This window comes from Barbus barbus (genome assembly GCF_936440315.1).
Source record: "Barbus barbus genome assembly, chromosome: 6".
NCBI classification, from domain to species: Eukaryota; Metazoa; Chordata; class Actinopteri; order Cypriniformes; family Cyprinidae; genus Barbus; species Barbus barbus.
The window spans coordinates 20263214-20279270 of NC_136734.1; the positions used below are offsets into that span (position 1 = coordinate 20263214).

At 40.2% G+C, this 16057-nt stretch overlaps 1 protein-coding gene across 2 annotated transcripts in view; it reads left to right on the forward strand.

Moving 5' to 3' along the window:
• Positions 1-16057, forward strand: part of LOC306871464 (uncharacterized protein KIAA0825-like) — a 134299-nt gene that overhangs the window by 1958 nt on the left and 116284 nt on the right. For both annotated transcript variants that reach the window (XR_013784333.1, XM_079419418.1), the window contains exons 2-4: positions 2984-3121; positions 9452-9620; positions 9750-10425. Coding sequence is in view for 1 of the 2 variants with exons in the window: in XM_079419418.1 (XP_079275544.1) it covers positions 2991-3121; positions 9452-9620; positions 9750-10425 (976 nt within the window). In the remaining variant the exon portion in view is untranslated. The remainder of the gene's footprint in view (positions 1-2983; positions 3122-9451; positions 9621-9749; positions 10426-16057) is intronic.

Genomic DNA, 16057 nt, shown 5'->3' on the forward strand with positions numbered 1-16057 from the left:
TAAACAAATTGCATTACATTTCCTATATATGAAGGTGACTTCTTTTTTTATTTCTTCTTCTTTTTTATTTTTTGTACTACCGCAGCTCTCATTCATTTACATTTACATTTACATTTACATTTATGCATTTAGCAGACACTTTTATCCAAAGCGACTTACATTGCATTCATGTTACAGTTTTTACATTTTATCAGCTCTTCATGTTCTTCAATTCATGTTCCAGCTCCTGACATATTTTGACAAATTCAGCTGAAGCTGAAATGCAGTGGAAATTTTTGAATACAGTAGTTCACATGTTAGCTTAGCCAAAAATTGTGAATTATAGTGAAAATATTGTCATAACCTTTCCAGGACAAGTTCAGGAAAAGTCATCCTGCAAAAAACAACAACAACATGCACACAGTCAGTAAACACAGACTGGATTTATTCCTCTGGAACTTCTTCCTTGCATTCATTATTTTTTCACATTCACCAAGCAACAAACACAACATTCACACTATTTTGGAGTAAAAATAATATACCTTTTTAATACATTAAATATCCCAAAAGCTTTATTTAAGAGTTTTGGGAGCTAGAACATGATAAGAAAACCTTTTTAGACAGTTTTAAAGCAGAGGCACTGGCTGCTAAATATTTCACACTGCTACCTCCATTCTGAGCGTAGAGCAGTTTGTAAGGGTAGACATGCAGAGAAATACTAGTGTGTCTTTAAGTGTCGAGAGAATACATCTGCCCCAGCTCTTTCTCTCTCGCTCTCTCTCTCTCTCTCTCTTACACACACACACACACACACACACACACGTATGCACAGCACCAGCTCTCTTCCTTGTGTGGCAGCTTTCAGAACTACTCTGGGACTCCACAACATTTGAGTTCAAAATAGATAACAAGACAAAGGAAATGGAGGGTGCATCTGCCTAATTGGGCCCTATGTGGTGACAGCATGAACCTGACACTTTTCCCACAACTCTCATGTGGATGAGACACGGGCGATGATGCGCATCCCTTTGTAACATCGGCTACACACACGCGTGCGCGCACAGACATTGACGCAGTCGGTCCCAGTGTAATTACACTGTTCAGTTCCTAATCCTGTGTCTTAAAGACCTACACAAGTCACTCTCTCTCTCTTCACTCATTCCCCTCAGACAGTAGTCGAGGCTTGAATAGATTTTAGAAAATAATAACACGCGAGCTTAACTGCGGAGTCTGTCAAGTGAGGGAAATAATATTTGTCCAGCTGGACAGCCTTTGCCTTTGTGTGGGCTAAATTAATGTTGAGATTTCTGTCTGCGCGAGGAGAAAGGGCTGTCGTGTCGGAGAGGAAGTGCGAGCTGTTTGGTGTTTGACAGGGATTATTAAAATCAGCCCAGATGAAGGGGAGAGGGGCGCCAGCAAAGCCAAATTGACACTGACACTCTCCATTACACTCCACTTGACTTGCGATGACGACGTTGATACAGTCTCTCTCTCGAGCGCGTGCTGGATCTGTGTGAGACTTGAACGTTGAGGGCTTTATAGCAATCTGAGGCCAGATGGATTGTTTATTTAAAGCGAGGGCAAGAAGATGTGTCAGTCTATATCCCGCCAGCGTCTGGTAATACCGCAAGGCCGCTCTTTCCGATATGCATGTATTACCACCGAGCTGTACTGTAAATTGAATGGCACTCCGGCTTGACACAGAGAGGGGAGGCGGATAGATGAAAAGCAATGGATTGAGGCTAGAAATATTTATGGCAGATGATAACTAGCGCCTTGTTCCAGCTGCGCTTTGACGCACAAAGATCTTGTTGGAGGTGAAATCAAATCATTTTGTGTATGGGGCCGTCATGTGTGTTCGAAGATACATTTCATCAAACATAAAGGCTTCCCTTTTCAAGCTTACTTTTGATCCCATTCAGACAAATGCAGTACACAAGCAGACATTGATTATTTCTTTCCACTTCTTTTTATTTTACTGGCAATGGCTGTCCACAAAGTAGGTTATGGTGCCCACAATAGATGTGAAATGGAGCTGTATAGAGATGTATTTTACCCAATACAGTCATTTACTGCAGGAGAAACTTTTCTGTACTTTTGTTCATTTTATTTTGGTTGCCAGATCTCACTGAAAAAAGCCCAACTTTCCTTACTTAAGAGTCTCTTATACTTTTATTTTGGGGTGGTTTTATGAATTATGAAAATTACATAAAATAAATTCTGATTATATGAAACAAGGTTGGAAATGAAAACATCTCTTTTGGCAAAAAAAAAGTCTTGGAAAAAACTGAAACCTGGGGCAAAATGTGTCACACTTTATTATGCTAAAGAACCCAGACATTAGCAATCCCAAAGGTGCAACTACTGAAGATTCTGGAAAAAAAGCCCCAAAATGCAAACCGTGACTTTCCAAATTTATATCCAGCTTTATGAGAAGTCACAAGCCCTAAAAGTCTGTTGAGTCTGTTGAAGTATTTTTCCAGCTGATGAATGGTGAAACATTGACAGCCAATCATAATCCATCCTGTTTTAAAGAACTGTTTACAGTGGCAGACGACATTAAGAGCAGTGCATGCTTATAATCAGCAGAATTCTTAATAAAAGGCCCGTTCACACTAAGGACGATAAGTATAACAATAACTATACAGTTTTAATAATTGTTTTAAGTTTGTTCTGTCAGAATACACCTGACATTAAAGAGCTAATGGCAGAAGACAAAACTGCAGCATGTTATAACAAAAAAACAATAATAAGCAACATTTGAATTACATTGATTGGAACGCTAATATAATTGTTATATATATTTTTACAGTTATTCTTGGTGTGGATGAGCCTTTAGTCACATATAGTAAGTGGACATGGCAACACTGACCCTAATTCAAAACAAAATGGTAAATAGTCTTCCTTAAAGAGAGCTAAAGAGCTGCATTTACCTCATGGTCTAACTGTATATAAATATGAGGACTGAAGTATGTTTGTTAAGTAGTGTTTCATTGTTTTGCAGGGAAGAGATGGACTGGCAAGGTGACTTCCTGCATGACCATGCATTTGTGGAGCTGCAGGTGGAAGGAATCCCCAGTGAGGTGGACATCCAAAACCTGATCAGAGACACAGAGGAGAAACTCAGACTTAACGCCTGCAGGTCGGTAGCCTAGAGGACTTGCAAAAAAACAAAAAACAAAAAAAAACCGCTAGTGTAGATTATTTGTGTTTGCAAGGCATAATAGCAGATGTTGTTTTCTGTGATGTGCTGAACGTTGTTTTATGTACATGGATAAATAATCCACAAATCAGTAATGTTTTACACTAGGCCTATATGTCATTTATAGGTCTGTGTGTTTGTATTACAGCAATGTTGCATATTTTATAGAATAAAAGCTGTCTGTGCTCAATCCTGAGATACTAAGAAAAAATATATGATTATGGATTATGTAATTTACTGTTATACAGGGAATACAGCCCTTCATCTCAGACACACACATCTTGTAGGTTTTTAATGGACTGGCCCATTCAAAATGAGACAGTCTCAGTTTGTATTGATCCTCCATGTGCTTCAGTTTTAAAGGTGCTGGTTCTTTAGAAGATTATTGATCACCCTGATATTAAATGCATCAATATTTTAATATATATGACCAACAATATATGACCATGGTGTTTGTACTACAAGGATACTGTATGAATTGCTACTCTCAGCACTGTTGGATGAAACATAAAATTGTATAGGTAAATATATTAAACACAAGGATTTTTTGTCATGTAGGAGATGTAACTGCAGGGCGGTAGCAGTTGTTTAGTGCTTGGGTGGACATTGTATAGCGCTTCATTTTCAGAGCTATTATTTCCACAAAGCTTCCTCCAGTGTCGGTAATCCTAACATTGAGACCACATGATTAATTAAGGGTTGATGAATAGCACGCCACTTCATCTGAAATCAATGAACTTAGCACATTCTGAAGCATGCTTGCAGCTAGACACCCTTTTTTCCATTTTGATTGGAGGTTGTGGTATTATCAGATATTGAGGTTTTGTTGTTGGTGAAGGACATGTTGACGAGCACCTCTGAACTTGTTTCTCTTGCTCTGTTTTAATTCGCAATCTTTTTACGCCGATAATGCACCTCAGATTCTCACCTGCATCGGTAGTTTTGGAGGACATGCTTCTCACGACTAGATTTCTGTTTGTTCTCCTGATCCTTCCCTGTCTACCTCATCCTTTTCCTCCATCCCTGATGGCACCTCTTTCCATTGTGCCGCCGGTTTAGAAAAAATCTATCTCTGCCATGCTTTTATCCTTTATGTTGCTCTGAGGACACGCGCAGACCAGAAGGGTCTACGCTAAATGTGTTGTGCGTGAACAAAGACGGTCTTACTCCCCCCTGCCATTAGTCACACGTTCTCATTCCTGTCTGTCCGGCCTCTCTCCTCTCCAAATGGGAAAGTAATAATTGAAGATTCCACATCTTGAAATGAAAACCCTTGTGTGGGTAATTCAAGGATTATTACTGAAGGCCGAGACAGTTTTTCTGCCTCTCTAAGCATTAAAGGGTTATTTTGTGTTCTTGGAGAAAGATGGAAGATGGGGAACCATTATAAGAACAAAGAATCCGGATAATAGGGAATTGCGCCTAGGAGAAAGAGAAAGGGAGGGCGGGAGGGGTGTAGCTCCAGTGGTCAGTCGGAGCCGAGCCGATGTGGATGGACGTGGGCAACGACTTTGCCCTTTTCCGTGACCTCCTCTGGGGTGGGGTAAAGCTGTGCTCTACACCTGCTACCTAATCCACTTATCCTAGGACAAACCCAAGAAAAGAACAGGAAACCGGAGAATTCGCAGCTGCCCGCCTCGTTTCTCGGTTCTAACCCATTTATGGGTCAACGAGTCGGGCCGAGTCCTCTCGGCTCTAGGATGTCAGAGATTTGCCTAAGAGCCGCTTCCTAATTGAAGGAGATTAAGATAGCCTGTCAAACAGCCTCGGATCTCCCAAATTGAAATGCTGTTATCCATTAAGCTTCATCAAATCGGACACTCAGGGAGGCCACCGGCAGTACGCCGGCCCCTAATGAAGTGTCAGCCATAGTCCACGGACAGGAGGCCGGGCTTCGGATTTCAACCCGGCTTATGGAAGATAGCTGCAGCGGCATGCCAATTTACCTCGTGTGTGCGTCCTGACAAATAACCCGTTGGGAGTTTGGCACTGGAGGAGGTTAAGCGGGCCAGATCTGGAGTTGGCGGGATCCACTTTCACGGGTTTCATTGGGTCAGGCATATTCAGGGAAAGAGAGGCCTTCTTTGATAGCTCCCAGATAGGCTATTTGTTTCCTGGGCACATGACTTGGTGCTCACTGAAGCTGGGGCTTATTTGAAAGAGATCTTTTCCTCTCCCTCCCTCTCACCCTGCTATTTCCTTCTCCGCTTCACTCTCCTGGAGCGCGACAGCCCACCCACACTAAATTAATTTTGACAAGGAACTTAAGATAACGTCAAAGCGCTGACTAATCAGTGTATTGGGTTTCTGTAAGGCAGAGAGCTGTGAAACATGCCATCATATTTAATAAAAGACTCCCGTTGCCTCTCTCTTTCTTTCTAGTCCTCTTGTTCTCCCCCCACACCCTCTCGCTCTCTCTTTACCTGGTCTGTCATGTCTGGTTTGTGCGGATTTGAAAAACAATTACAGTTTTTGGAAGCGTGATTGGCAGACAGGGAGGAAGCAGAGAATGAGGCTTAAGGGAGCTTTCGCTAGTCTGTGCGCTCAGGGTTTTGTGTGGAGCTGGTCTCCCTGAAATTCCTTTCAACTTCTCCTTTTGTTGTTGTTTGATTTAAAGGGTAGATTAATCAGGAATTTTTTGTGCGCGTGTGAGGCTGTTGACGGTTTTTTTGGCTTTAGTCTGTGTGTTTCACTGAGACGCTTTCTCTCTCTCTCTGTGTCTGCTTCTGTTCTTTCTTTCTTGTTGTGTGTGGCTGTCCGAGTCAGTGAAAATGGTGTTATTGGATCTGATGATTCTGGAGGGGGTTAGCACACCTCTTCAGGTGAGGTCAGATGATAGGGCGCTTTGTCTTCACTTAGTCTTTTTCACAGGGAGATATGTCTGTATACCTCTTTTTTAATTTAGGTATAGATATTTCATATAGGTACCTCAATGTATGTACCTTTAATTAGTTGTATGTAATTATATTTCATATTTGTGAAATGTTCATATTCTTATGTACATCGTTAAATAGCAATGCATCAAAACAAATGAACAGTGCTTAATTTCATATATTATATCATATGTCATCAAGTATTATACTCTTTATACCATGAATGGGTAAATAGTACAAAGTATTTTACTGCGTTATGTAAATATGGAGAAAAAAAAATAAGGCAGTGGTTCCCAACTACACTCTTTAAAATAAAGCTGCTTAAAAGGTTCTTCACAGCGATGCCATTTAAGAACCATTTTTGGTTCCACAAAGAACCATTCAGTCAAAGGTTCCTTAAAGAACCATCTCTTTATTAACTTTTTTATAATCTGAAGAACCTACTTTCAGTGCAAAGAACCTTTTGTGAAATAGAAAGGTTCTTCAGATGTTAAAGGGTCTTTTTGGAACCATTTAGACAAAAAAGGTTCTTCTTTGGCATTATTTTTAAGAGTGTAGTGGACTGCAATAAACAGTGCATTCATGCATAGTTAGGATAGATGCTTCTCCTATAGTTTGTTGATATTTTAAATGAGTGAAATTACATCATAGTTAATATTAATAAATGTTTGTTTTTGATTTTTTTTAAAGTTATTATTTTATAAAATCAGCAATTTTGGTGTTTTGAGTCGTGACTTGATGTCTGATGGAAAAATCAGATTTTTTGCTTTGTTTTATTTTACTTTGTTTTGCTTTGACAGTGGTCTAGGTCTTTATACTGACACTTACTGTTAACAGGAAAGTTTTTGCCTCACAATGCCACTGTAGTCTTTTCCATATTTGCATATGTAGTCAACTATAATTAGTATCCAATAAAGGGCGAGTTCCCAGTGTGTCAGAGACCATTAAACCGCTTGTTCTTGGATGATCGGAGTTTTAAAATTTTTCAAAAATAATATTCTTTTTTTTATATAATAAGTATATAATATATTTAGGATGGAGGGAAAAAATATTTAGTGCACAGTGTAGAATGCTTTATATATGCAGATTTTATTAAAAGTGTTAGCAAAAATTTCCCAAAAGCTCATTTAGTCTGATTGTATTTATTTTTAGAAAAAGAGTAATTCATTTTGAACCCATAATCTATTCATATGTCCCTTAAATATTTATTGTTGCAATGTGAATCTCTGACACACCATCAGTGGCAGCCGGGCAGAAGTTTGACAGCAGCTGCCCCTTTGATTGATGCCAGCCCTCATGAGTGCTCAGACCAACACTGTCCGTGACTCGCCTTCAGTGATCGCTGACCCCATCCAGCGCCAATACACAGGGGATTACGCAGACGTTGGCCAATGGCAGGAGTGTGTGCGGATGAGAGATGGGACTTTTATGAAGTTTTAGCGTTGTGTGGCTGCACAGATGGAAGCTCGTTTAGACCCTGCTGTTTGAGCAGAGTCCTGGGGTGACGCCTGGCTCAGCACTGGCTCTGAGCACAAATCCTTATTTTATTAGAAACATTAAACAGACTTAGTCAGTATATCTGCCTTTCTGCTAGCTCTGGATGGCTACACTTAACTAATGTATAAGAGCTAAGCTGAGCGATATCCTTGAGTTAACAACGTTCACAGAAAACACAGAGGAGCAAATAATTGTCATGAACTTGTTCAGAACACCCTATAAACACAATAGTTCACACAAAACTTCTCAAAATATACCAGAGTGGTAAAACAAACTCTAAAAGTGAAGTAAATCCGCATATTTAAATACAATTTGGCTGCTTTCGTCAACACTCGTCGACTATAAGCGGAATTTCATCACTATAAAAGATGTCGACAGGATCTTTAGTGTGTAAAACAGAATTTTTATGTTCCCTGTTAGCGCTTGTGTTTTTACAGCGAGCTTTAGGCTGTTCATTAAACAGAATGGGAAGATTTGCTTTTCCAGCACGGTCTGTCAGCACCTTCATGTCCTCTCGTCACACATATTTCCTTTTTACTACAAAAAGAGACACATTTGTTGGATTCCTGTCGGCAACCTTGCATTTTAACCAACGAAAAGAGCGCTCTTCATCTTTGCTTTCTACATTATTCAGCTGCATATCGTTAAAAATTAACAGCCTTTTATGTTCACTTTATGTTTGGTCTCTTTTTTTTGAGGAAGTAAAACTGTGTCAGGTTTAAATGGAATTTAATAAGCTGCCATTCGAAGACATCTGGACTCATGCATAGCCGTAGTGTTTACAGCATTGGTTTATGTCGCTTTGTAAGAGAATTGTCTGTGTTTCAGCTGCCGTGTGTGTGTGTGTATGTACCTGTATGGTTTTACGGTTTTGTGTCATATCTAATTTTTCACTGATAGAAGGAGACAGAAGTGCTGATGCCGTGTGGTTATGAGGAAGATCGCCCTCATCCTGTGTCGTTGAGAGAGACGTGCCACATGCCGAAACACGCACACACAACTGATATATTGATGTCTGTGTTCATTAGCCCTGATGTGGCTGATATCAGCTGTAGAGTGACAGGAACCGGAGTGTATATGAGTTTAAAGGGACAGCTCGCATGTAACACATTTGGAAGGTGCATAAAAATAACTTCAATGCTAAAAGTTAATTGTAATTTAACTGTGCAATATGAAGTCAGACAAAGATTCTCTAAACAGTATGTCCTTGTTGTGTCTATTTTTCTTTGACATTTTACTGATAGAAGAAGTGGATCACACAAAGCAGGCAGTTTTCAAACTTCAGAATGTGAAGGGACCACAGCTGTAATTGCCCCAGCAGAGCCCCACAGAAAAAGCTTCGTTAGCAATATTAGATATTGTTGGCTATATGTTCATGCTTTCAGGTATCATTGAGAATGCAACCCTCCGTGCCCTGTTTAACAAATTTTACCATGTTTTTAATTCATTTAAATGTATTTTTTTAACTTGACACTTTCTCAATATTTAATTTTTTTATTTGTTTGTTTATTTTTTTCATTCAAACCTCTGCATATTTCATTCACATAAAAGTTCAGAGCCTAGTTTTGAGGACTCGCTTATCACAATTGTGTGTAGCTATGTAAATTAGAAAAAAAAGCTTCCAACATTTTTTTGTCTTTTCTGTATACCGATGTCACATGCATATTATGTATGTATGTGGTGGTCAGCAAACAAATATGCAGGGCAGGTAAAAATCTGAACTACTGACCTAAATGAGTCAGCAGTACAAATCATTGAACCCTGGGACATTAGTATTTTAATATTCCTGCAAGTTGATTTAGTGCCATTAAGCAGCGGAAAGTAAATCACTGACACTGAAGACTTTTATGCAGAGTTTATACTCCTTCTTGAGAGTGTGTGTTTCTTCCTTCTATTACAGTATTGAACAGAACCTGAAGGAACTGCAGGCCAAAGTTGGTGAGGCCAGTAGCGGAGAGGGAGTGTCCGGTCCAATAGAATGCCTCCAGTGGTTCAGTCAGCGCAAATTGAGTATTCTGAAACCAGTGGCTACAGGACACCAAGAGCTTCTGGACTTCCTTCGAGCCTTGGTGATCAAAAGCATACTTAACCCCAATGCAATCTGTCCAACAGACGTTATCATGACATGTTGAGAAATAGTATTGATTCCAAATTCATTTCTTGACATTAATAATTCTGTCTGTCATATATTTTAACAGCAAAACTCACTGAAGGCAGGGGAGGCTTGTGAAGAGGCTGTCCTGCAGTTACTACTGAACATCTCTTCTCAATGTGGTGTTGCTTTCCCTACTTCATGCCCTGCATCTAGCGAAGAGCACTCCTCATCCCCTAACTTATCCATGCCACGTGATGACCTTGCTCTGGAAGTCCAGAAGACATGGGACAATGTTCGTTTCTCATTGCGGAGCCACTTACTTGGCAAACTCCAGATGACTGAACCAAGCCAAACTGAGGGAGAACTGGCTGTTGGGACCAAGGTTCCTCAGAAGATCTTCTACCTTCAGCAACTGTTATTCTTCTACCCTGAAACAAAGGTCTTCAACTGGTACCAGCACCTTCAGATCAAGTCCGTCCTCAGAGTTCTCCGAAACTGCCATAGCTGCATCCCAGGTGGGGAGAAGGGCTTCGACAGACTGACTCTGGGCTTTCAAACTGCCTCTCCAACTCTTTGCTCAATGCTTCGTGAGGAAATACAGGTGCTTAATGGAGTTGCAGAACCACATAACATCATTGCCTTCCTCAATCATGTCTACCTGAACACAGTGGCACAGGAACTAGGTGTGCTGATGGACAAGGAGATCGAGACCGCACTGAAAGACAACACCGTGCACAGCATGAAAGGAGGCAAGATGTCCAGCAGGAAGTCTTCAGTAGGTCAGTGTCTTCATGCTCTTCTATTCATTTTGCACATAAAACTGGAAGTAATAAAAATTGGTTTATAAGTTGAATCTGCCAGTTCTAAACTGCTTGGCTGACCGCTATAGTACCGAAAAGTTGTTGTTATTGATGTTTACACAGTTTAATGTTTCAGTGTGCTTTGAAAGAGAAATAATAGAACAAATAAACAATTGAAAAGTAAACTTTGTGACTTAGAGTAGCACCCTTGGCAGAAATAACAGCTGAACACACTCATTTTTTTAATGAAAACCAAATTCTGTTCGTAAAGTTTTTCTCAACACTGATGCAGAAGTTTCCACAAATGTGTTGCACTTGTAGGTTTCTTTGCTTTCACCCTTCTGTCCAGTTCATCCCAAACCAACTCGATGGGGTTTAAGTCTGGAAACTGTGCTGACTATTCCCTGATTTGAAGCCTTTACTTCTGAGGTAGTTCTAACATAGCCTGGAGGTATGTTGTGGTTCATTATCTAGCTGTGAGGTGAACCTCTGTCCAACTCAGTGTATACCAGAGGGTATTGCATGGCTTCAACATGCTGTGGTAGTCTTTTTGGTGCAGGGTGCCAGGGTGCCACTCACTCTTGAACTGGAGATTTCAGTAGTTCACTGGCAGTAAACCTCTTTTTTTATTAAGAAGATGGAGGTGTTCTAACTGATGGAGGTGTTCAACTTTTGACTGGTAGAGTATGTGATTTCCTGGAGTCTAGGTGTACAGATTTTTTTCTTGCCCCAATATGCTGCATAAAGTTTGCTTGGTTTGGGGCTTTGTGTTTACAAAAACTTTCCAAACAATTTTTGATTTCCATTTTTTCATACAAATAATTAAGTAAACAGAACTGTTAAATTAATGAAAATGGAGAAACAGTGTCTTGAGTTGACTGAATCATTGTACATACTCTCAACAACACTCTCAACACTGTCAGAATAAAAGTCCTCTTCCGACACTTATTGGCTAAATGGAAAAAAAAAACGTATTGGCTGATATCAATTATTTTTAAGCGTTAGCATTCGTGGCATTGGCAGAAGTGCTGGTGTTTAAGGTGCTAGTGTTCTTGGCACTGTCAAAATAAAGTTGGTGGAACTTTCAGAATAAAAGTCCTCTTCAGACACTTGTTGGCCAAACAGAAAAAGGTATCGTCTGATACCAAAAAATAAAATAATAAATAAAACAAAATAAAATGAAATGTGTTGGCAAAGTGTTGGTTGATCAAATATAAATATTCCTATAAAGGGTCACATATAAATATTCCTTACATCCATGCATCTTGGGATTTAAATACACTATTTGCCAAATGCTCTCATATTTTAAAGATTGTAACAATAACCGGTTTATTTTATTTTTTCCTGTTCTGCTGATATTATGCCAAGTATTGAGAGATCAGTAATAGACTCACTTATTGTGGCTCCTTGTAGAGATGTCATCATCCATTTTTGAATGGACTCATTAGGTTTTTTCTTCCATTTAATTCACGTTCCTGCCACAATTCACAAAATTTTACAAGCAGCAGACACTTTTCCACAACAGACCATTTTCCTGCTGTAAAGACAGGATGAAGGAGAAGCAGGGCTGAATAATTGGCCCTATGTACTGTACCAGAAGACCATAGGCAAAATTTAATGATTGAAATAGTTGTTTTTCTATTAGTCAGTTATAGCAACGCATAGTCACATGTCTCTTTATGGCTGGATTTCCAGCTAACAACCGTCTCAGGACATCTAAACATGAGGTGAAATCAAACAATGAATGCTTTGACAGTTTTTGATGGTTGCAGGGTTTGTGTTTTAGCAACATAGCTGATTTTTTTTTTAAGTAAATGTCGAATAAACGGTACGCTTTCAATGGAAGGCATCAAAACAACCTGCCGTTTCTTTTCTTTGTCTTGTTAGGTGTTATTTATTTTGCTTTATTCATTCTCCATATTTTTGCGGAAAGCCCGTCTGGGAGAAGTGGTGGTGGGGTTGGGGGAGGGGGGTGAATCTTGACGCGCTGTCCCACGGGAGCGACACCGCTCCTGGCATCACACACTGTCAAAGCACTGAAGCATTTAACAGCTTTTCATGCGCTGATATGCCAGTTCCTTTAACCCCTCCATCTGAAAGGGATGAACAGACTTTGTTCCCCCCCTTCTTCACCAGATGTGGGAGTCTCAGCCCTTTGTACCCATCTTCTTCCATCCCTTGCTTTTCATCCCTCTCACTTTATGTAGTCTTTTTTTCCCCTCCACTTTTTCTTAGAGGTAATGGGGTGAGGGCTGGGCTCAGGAGACTGCCATACAGGTCAGCTGATCTGGAACAATGAGGAGTTTAAACCCTTACTATCACACCTCAGTGGATTTGTAGAGAGGATAAAGAACTGAAAAGGTGGAAGTGAGAGACAGACTGTATGTGAGAGAGAGAGAGATAAAAAGAGCTGGCTGATGTTTGTATGCGTTCTTGCACATACAGTGTATGTGCACATTACATACTGTATTGGAAACTCAGACACTGGATATTTCACATATATGTCATTTTCAATTCATCCTAAAAGTATATAGATTTCTTCGATGTGCTGCATTCTCAAAGGAGAGTCTTTTTTATGTACGTACAGTAAATCTTACTGAAAATCAATATTATTTTACTCACTTTTTGGTAGGGCAACGTTTTCAGTTTGTATAACATATAGTAGGCTCCAAAACTCTGAGACTTCAATGAAAATCTGGCATTAATTTTAACCTGGAAGGTTAAAGAGAACATTTCTGTTTAAAAAAAAAAATGTATTAAAGCAATATGGGGGTGGTGGTGGCGCAGTGGATAAGACACATGCCTTTGGTGTGAGAGACCCGGGTTCAAATCCACTGTGAGACACCAATGTGTCCCTGAGCAAGACACTTCATAAGTCTTAATTTCTAGGTCACTACTAAAATAAGTAAGTTTGTGACGTGAGCGTACAGACAGTCAGATGTTTTTCCACTGAAGCTCAAGATGCTCTTTGGATCATCTCGAATCATGTTGGGGAACATGTTCTTTCGGTGGATGGAGTTCGAGCAGCTCAAGGCTTTTTTTTTAAGCAAAAGGGGGGCAAACCAAATACTACTGAAACTTTCTGGAATTCTGAATTTTTTCACTTCACTATTTCGCTGTAGTTACGCTGATAAATTCAGTATGCAGTGAACATAAAATGCAATTTAAAAACATTTTCACTAGTGGTATCAGACATTTACGTGACACTATGTATGTAACGTGTTGTCAGAAGAGATCCATCATGTTTTAATGTGCAGTAATGTGCAGGTGCTTACACCTATGCAGTTATGTAGTAAGAAGTTTTTCTTGAACACCAAATCAGCATATTAGAATGATTTCTGAAGGATCGTGTGGCACTGGATACTAGAGTAATGACTGTTTCAGCTGGCCCATCACAGATATAAATTACATTTTAAAATATATTAAAAAGACCCTAAACATTTGAACGGTATCCTAGTACTAGTTTTTAAAAACTGAAGGACAACTCAAATTATTTTCTATGGTTGTTAATGATTGTCATGTATAATATTAACTTTTATTTAACCTGAAATATCCTGTTAAAGTGTGATTCAGAGATTTTTATTTAGTCTTCACCGTGGCCTAATGTTTTGTTAATTCTGTTTAAATCAGTATCGTAATGTGATTTATTGAAGTTGTTTACCTGTGGGTTCATTGTTTATTTCTCAGTAATTGTTCAAATATGTCAAGCAGTTCTGTTATACCTTCCACTGAGTTTGTTTTAGTAAATTTGACTAACCTGCACAACCTATGGCTATGGAACAACAATGATTGCATGTAATGCTGCCAAAAATTGACAGAAGTGGAGACTCACAAACCAGTTACTCCTCCCTATAACATATTAATAAAGATATCAAAACCTGCCATTTTTTTTACCCCAAGAAGGGCTGACCACCCCCTACTGCATCCCAGCTGGACTGTGCCTCTGGCATTGAAGGAGCCGGTTTAGTGTGTGTCAGTGGGAGCAGCTTATAATGCCGCCTGTCTCAGTGAGCAGCGGGCTGCAACAGACAACCCACTGCACGCCACAGCAGCCAGACTCCCTCAGGCCGTCAGGGGGCTCCACATGTGGTCGGTTCAGGCCCCAGGGCCCCACCAACCACAACACCACCAAGAGCGCACGTCCTGTTATACGAGATGGACTGATCTTTGCATTTCCAGCTAGCTACGTGCTTTTCCAGCTCGCTTTTTCTCTCTCACAGCTCCTTCCCACATCATGTGAAATGTAAACCAGTACATATAAAAACATCTCAAATCCCCAGAGCATCTGCATCTATACGGATGTCTGTCTGTGACACTTGACAGAGTTGTTGTCGTGCTGTCACTCACAGACGGCGGAGAGCACCGTCTTAGACGTGGCTGGTGGATAAATGAGGCTTTTTCCTGAATGGCTAATGTTCTGGGTCAGGTCAGGTCACACGTCAAGAACAGGAACGCCGCCGAACGTCCGTTGTGTCCTTTTTAAGATCGGCCTCTCTTTCTTTTCTCACATTTCTGCCAGAGAGGCCAATCAACACCAATACGAGAGAGAGGAAATGAAATCAGTGGCTAAATTGTTGCGTGATTGCCCATTCCCTAAAGATGTCGGGCATCATTTGGAGAAAAGCATTTAATAATTGCTTTTAGGGCCATGTCAGACACATGCAATTCCCTGCACTAATGGCCCAGCTAGGCAGAACACGGCCCCAAGGGTCAGAGCAGGACAAGCCAGCCAGTGAGAGCTGGAACTGCATGTCTCTGTTTGTGTGTGTGTGTGTGAGAGAGAGAGATGGAGGGAAGGAGAATGAAAGAAGAAATGAGGGAGCAGGCATGGAGGAGATGAAGTGGCAGCGAGTGTAACCCAAAGGGGAAATGCACTTCAGTGTGAGTTTAATACTCCAGGCCGGGGATTTGGCAACCTGCCACACAGTAATTGTTTACCTTTTTGCTCACTGGCTGCATCTGTTCTGTTTTGTAAACGGCACTAAACTATCTGCCCGTAAACACTGGAATCAATAACAACTGTTTGGGGATTTCCCAGCCTCCCCTACGATTCTTTCTTCTTCTTCTTCTTCTCTCTCCCTCGCTCTCTCTCTTGTTTTCTTTGTGCCATTTTTCACTGCCTCCCCCTTCTAGTCAAAGCAAGTGTGATGTGAATAGTTTACAAAAGGGTTTTTTTATGATAAAGAACACATTTGAAGAAAATGATATGGCTTTGCAAGTAATTTAATTTATTATCAATCATTATTCATCGCGACCATGCTTGATGTGCTGTAACTTTCATGGAATGTCGCTATACTCTTAAAATAAATGCTTTTTACTGGCATCTATGGTTCCATGAAGAACCTTAAACAGCCATGGAACCTTTCCATTGCACAAAAATGTGCAATGTGCAAATTGTTTAAATCTTTCCCCTAATCTTAATCAAAATGGTGATTGCTCAAGGATCATCCTTTTCAAGGTTCAAACCTGCAGTCTTTTGTCTTCTCCCCATATTGAAACATGTACAGGGTTTGTATTGTGTAACAGTTCCCCACAATGCACTTAGAGCTCTGTAAGTTTCCTCAGGTCATTCTACTCAAAAGTATATCCAACACTCTTACATTCTTGAAAA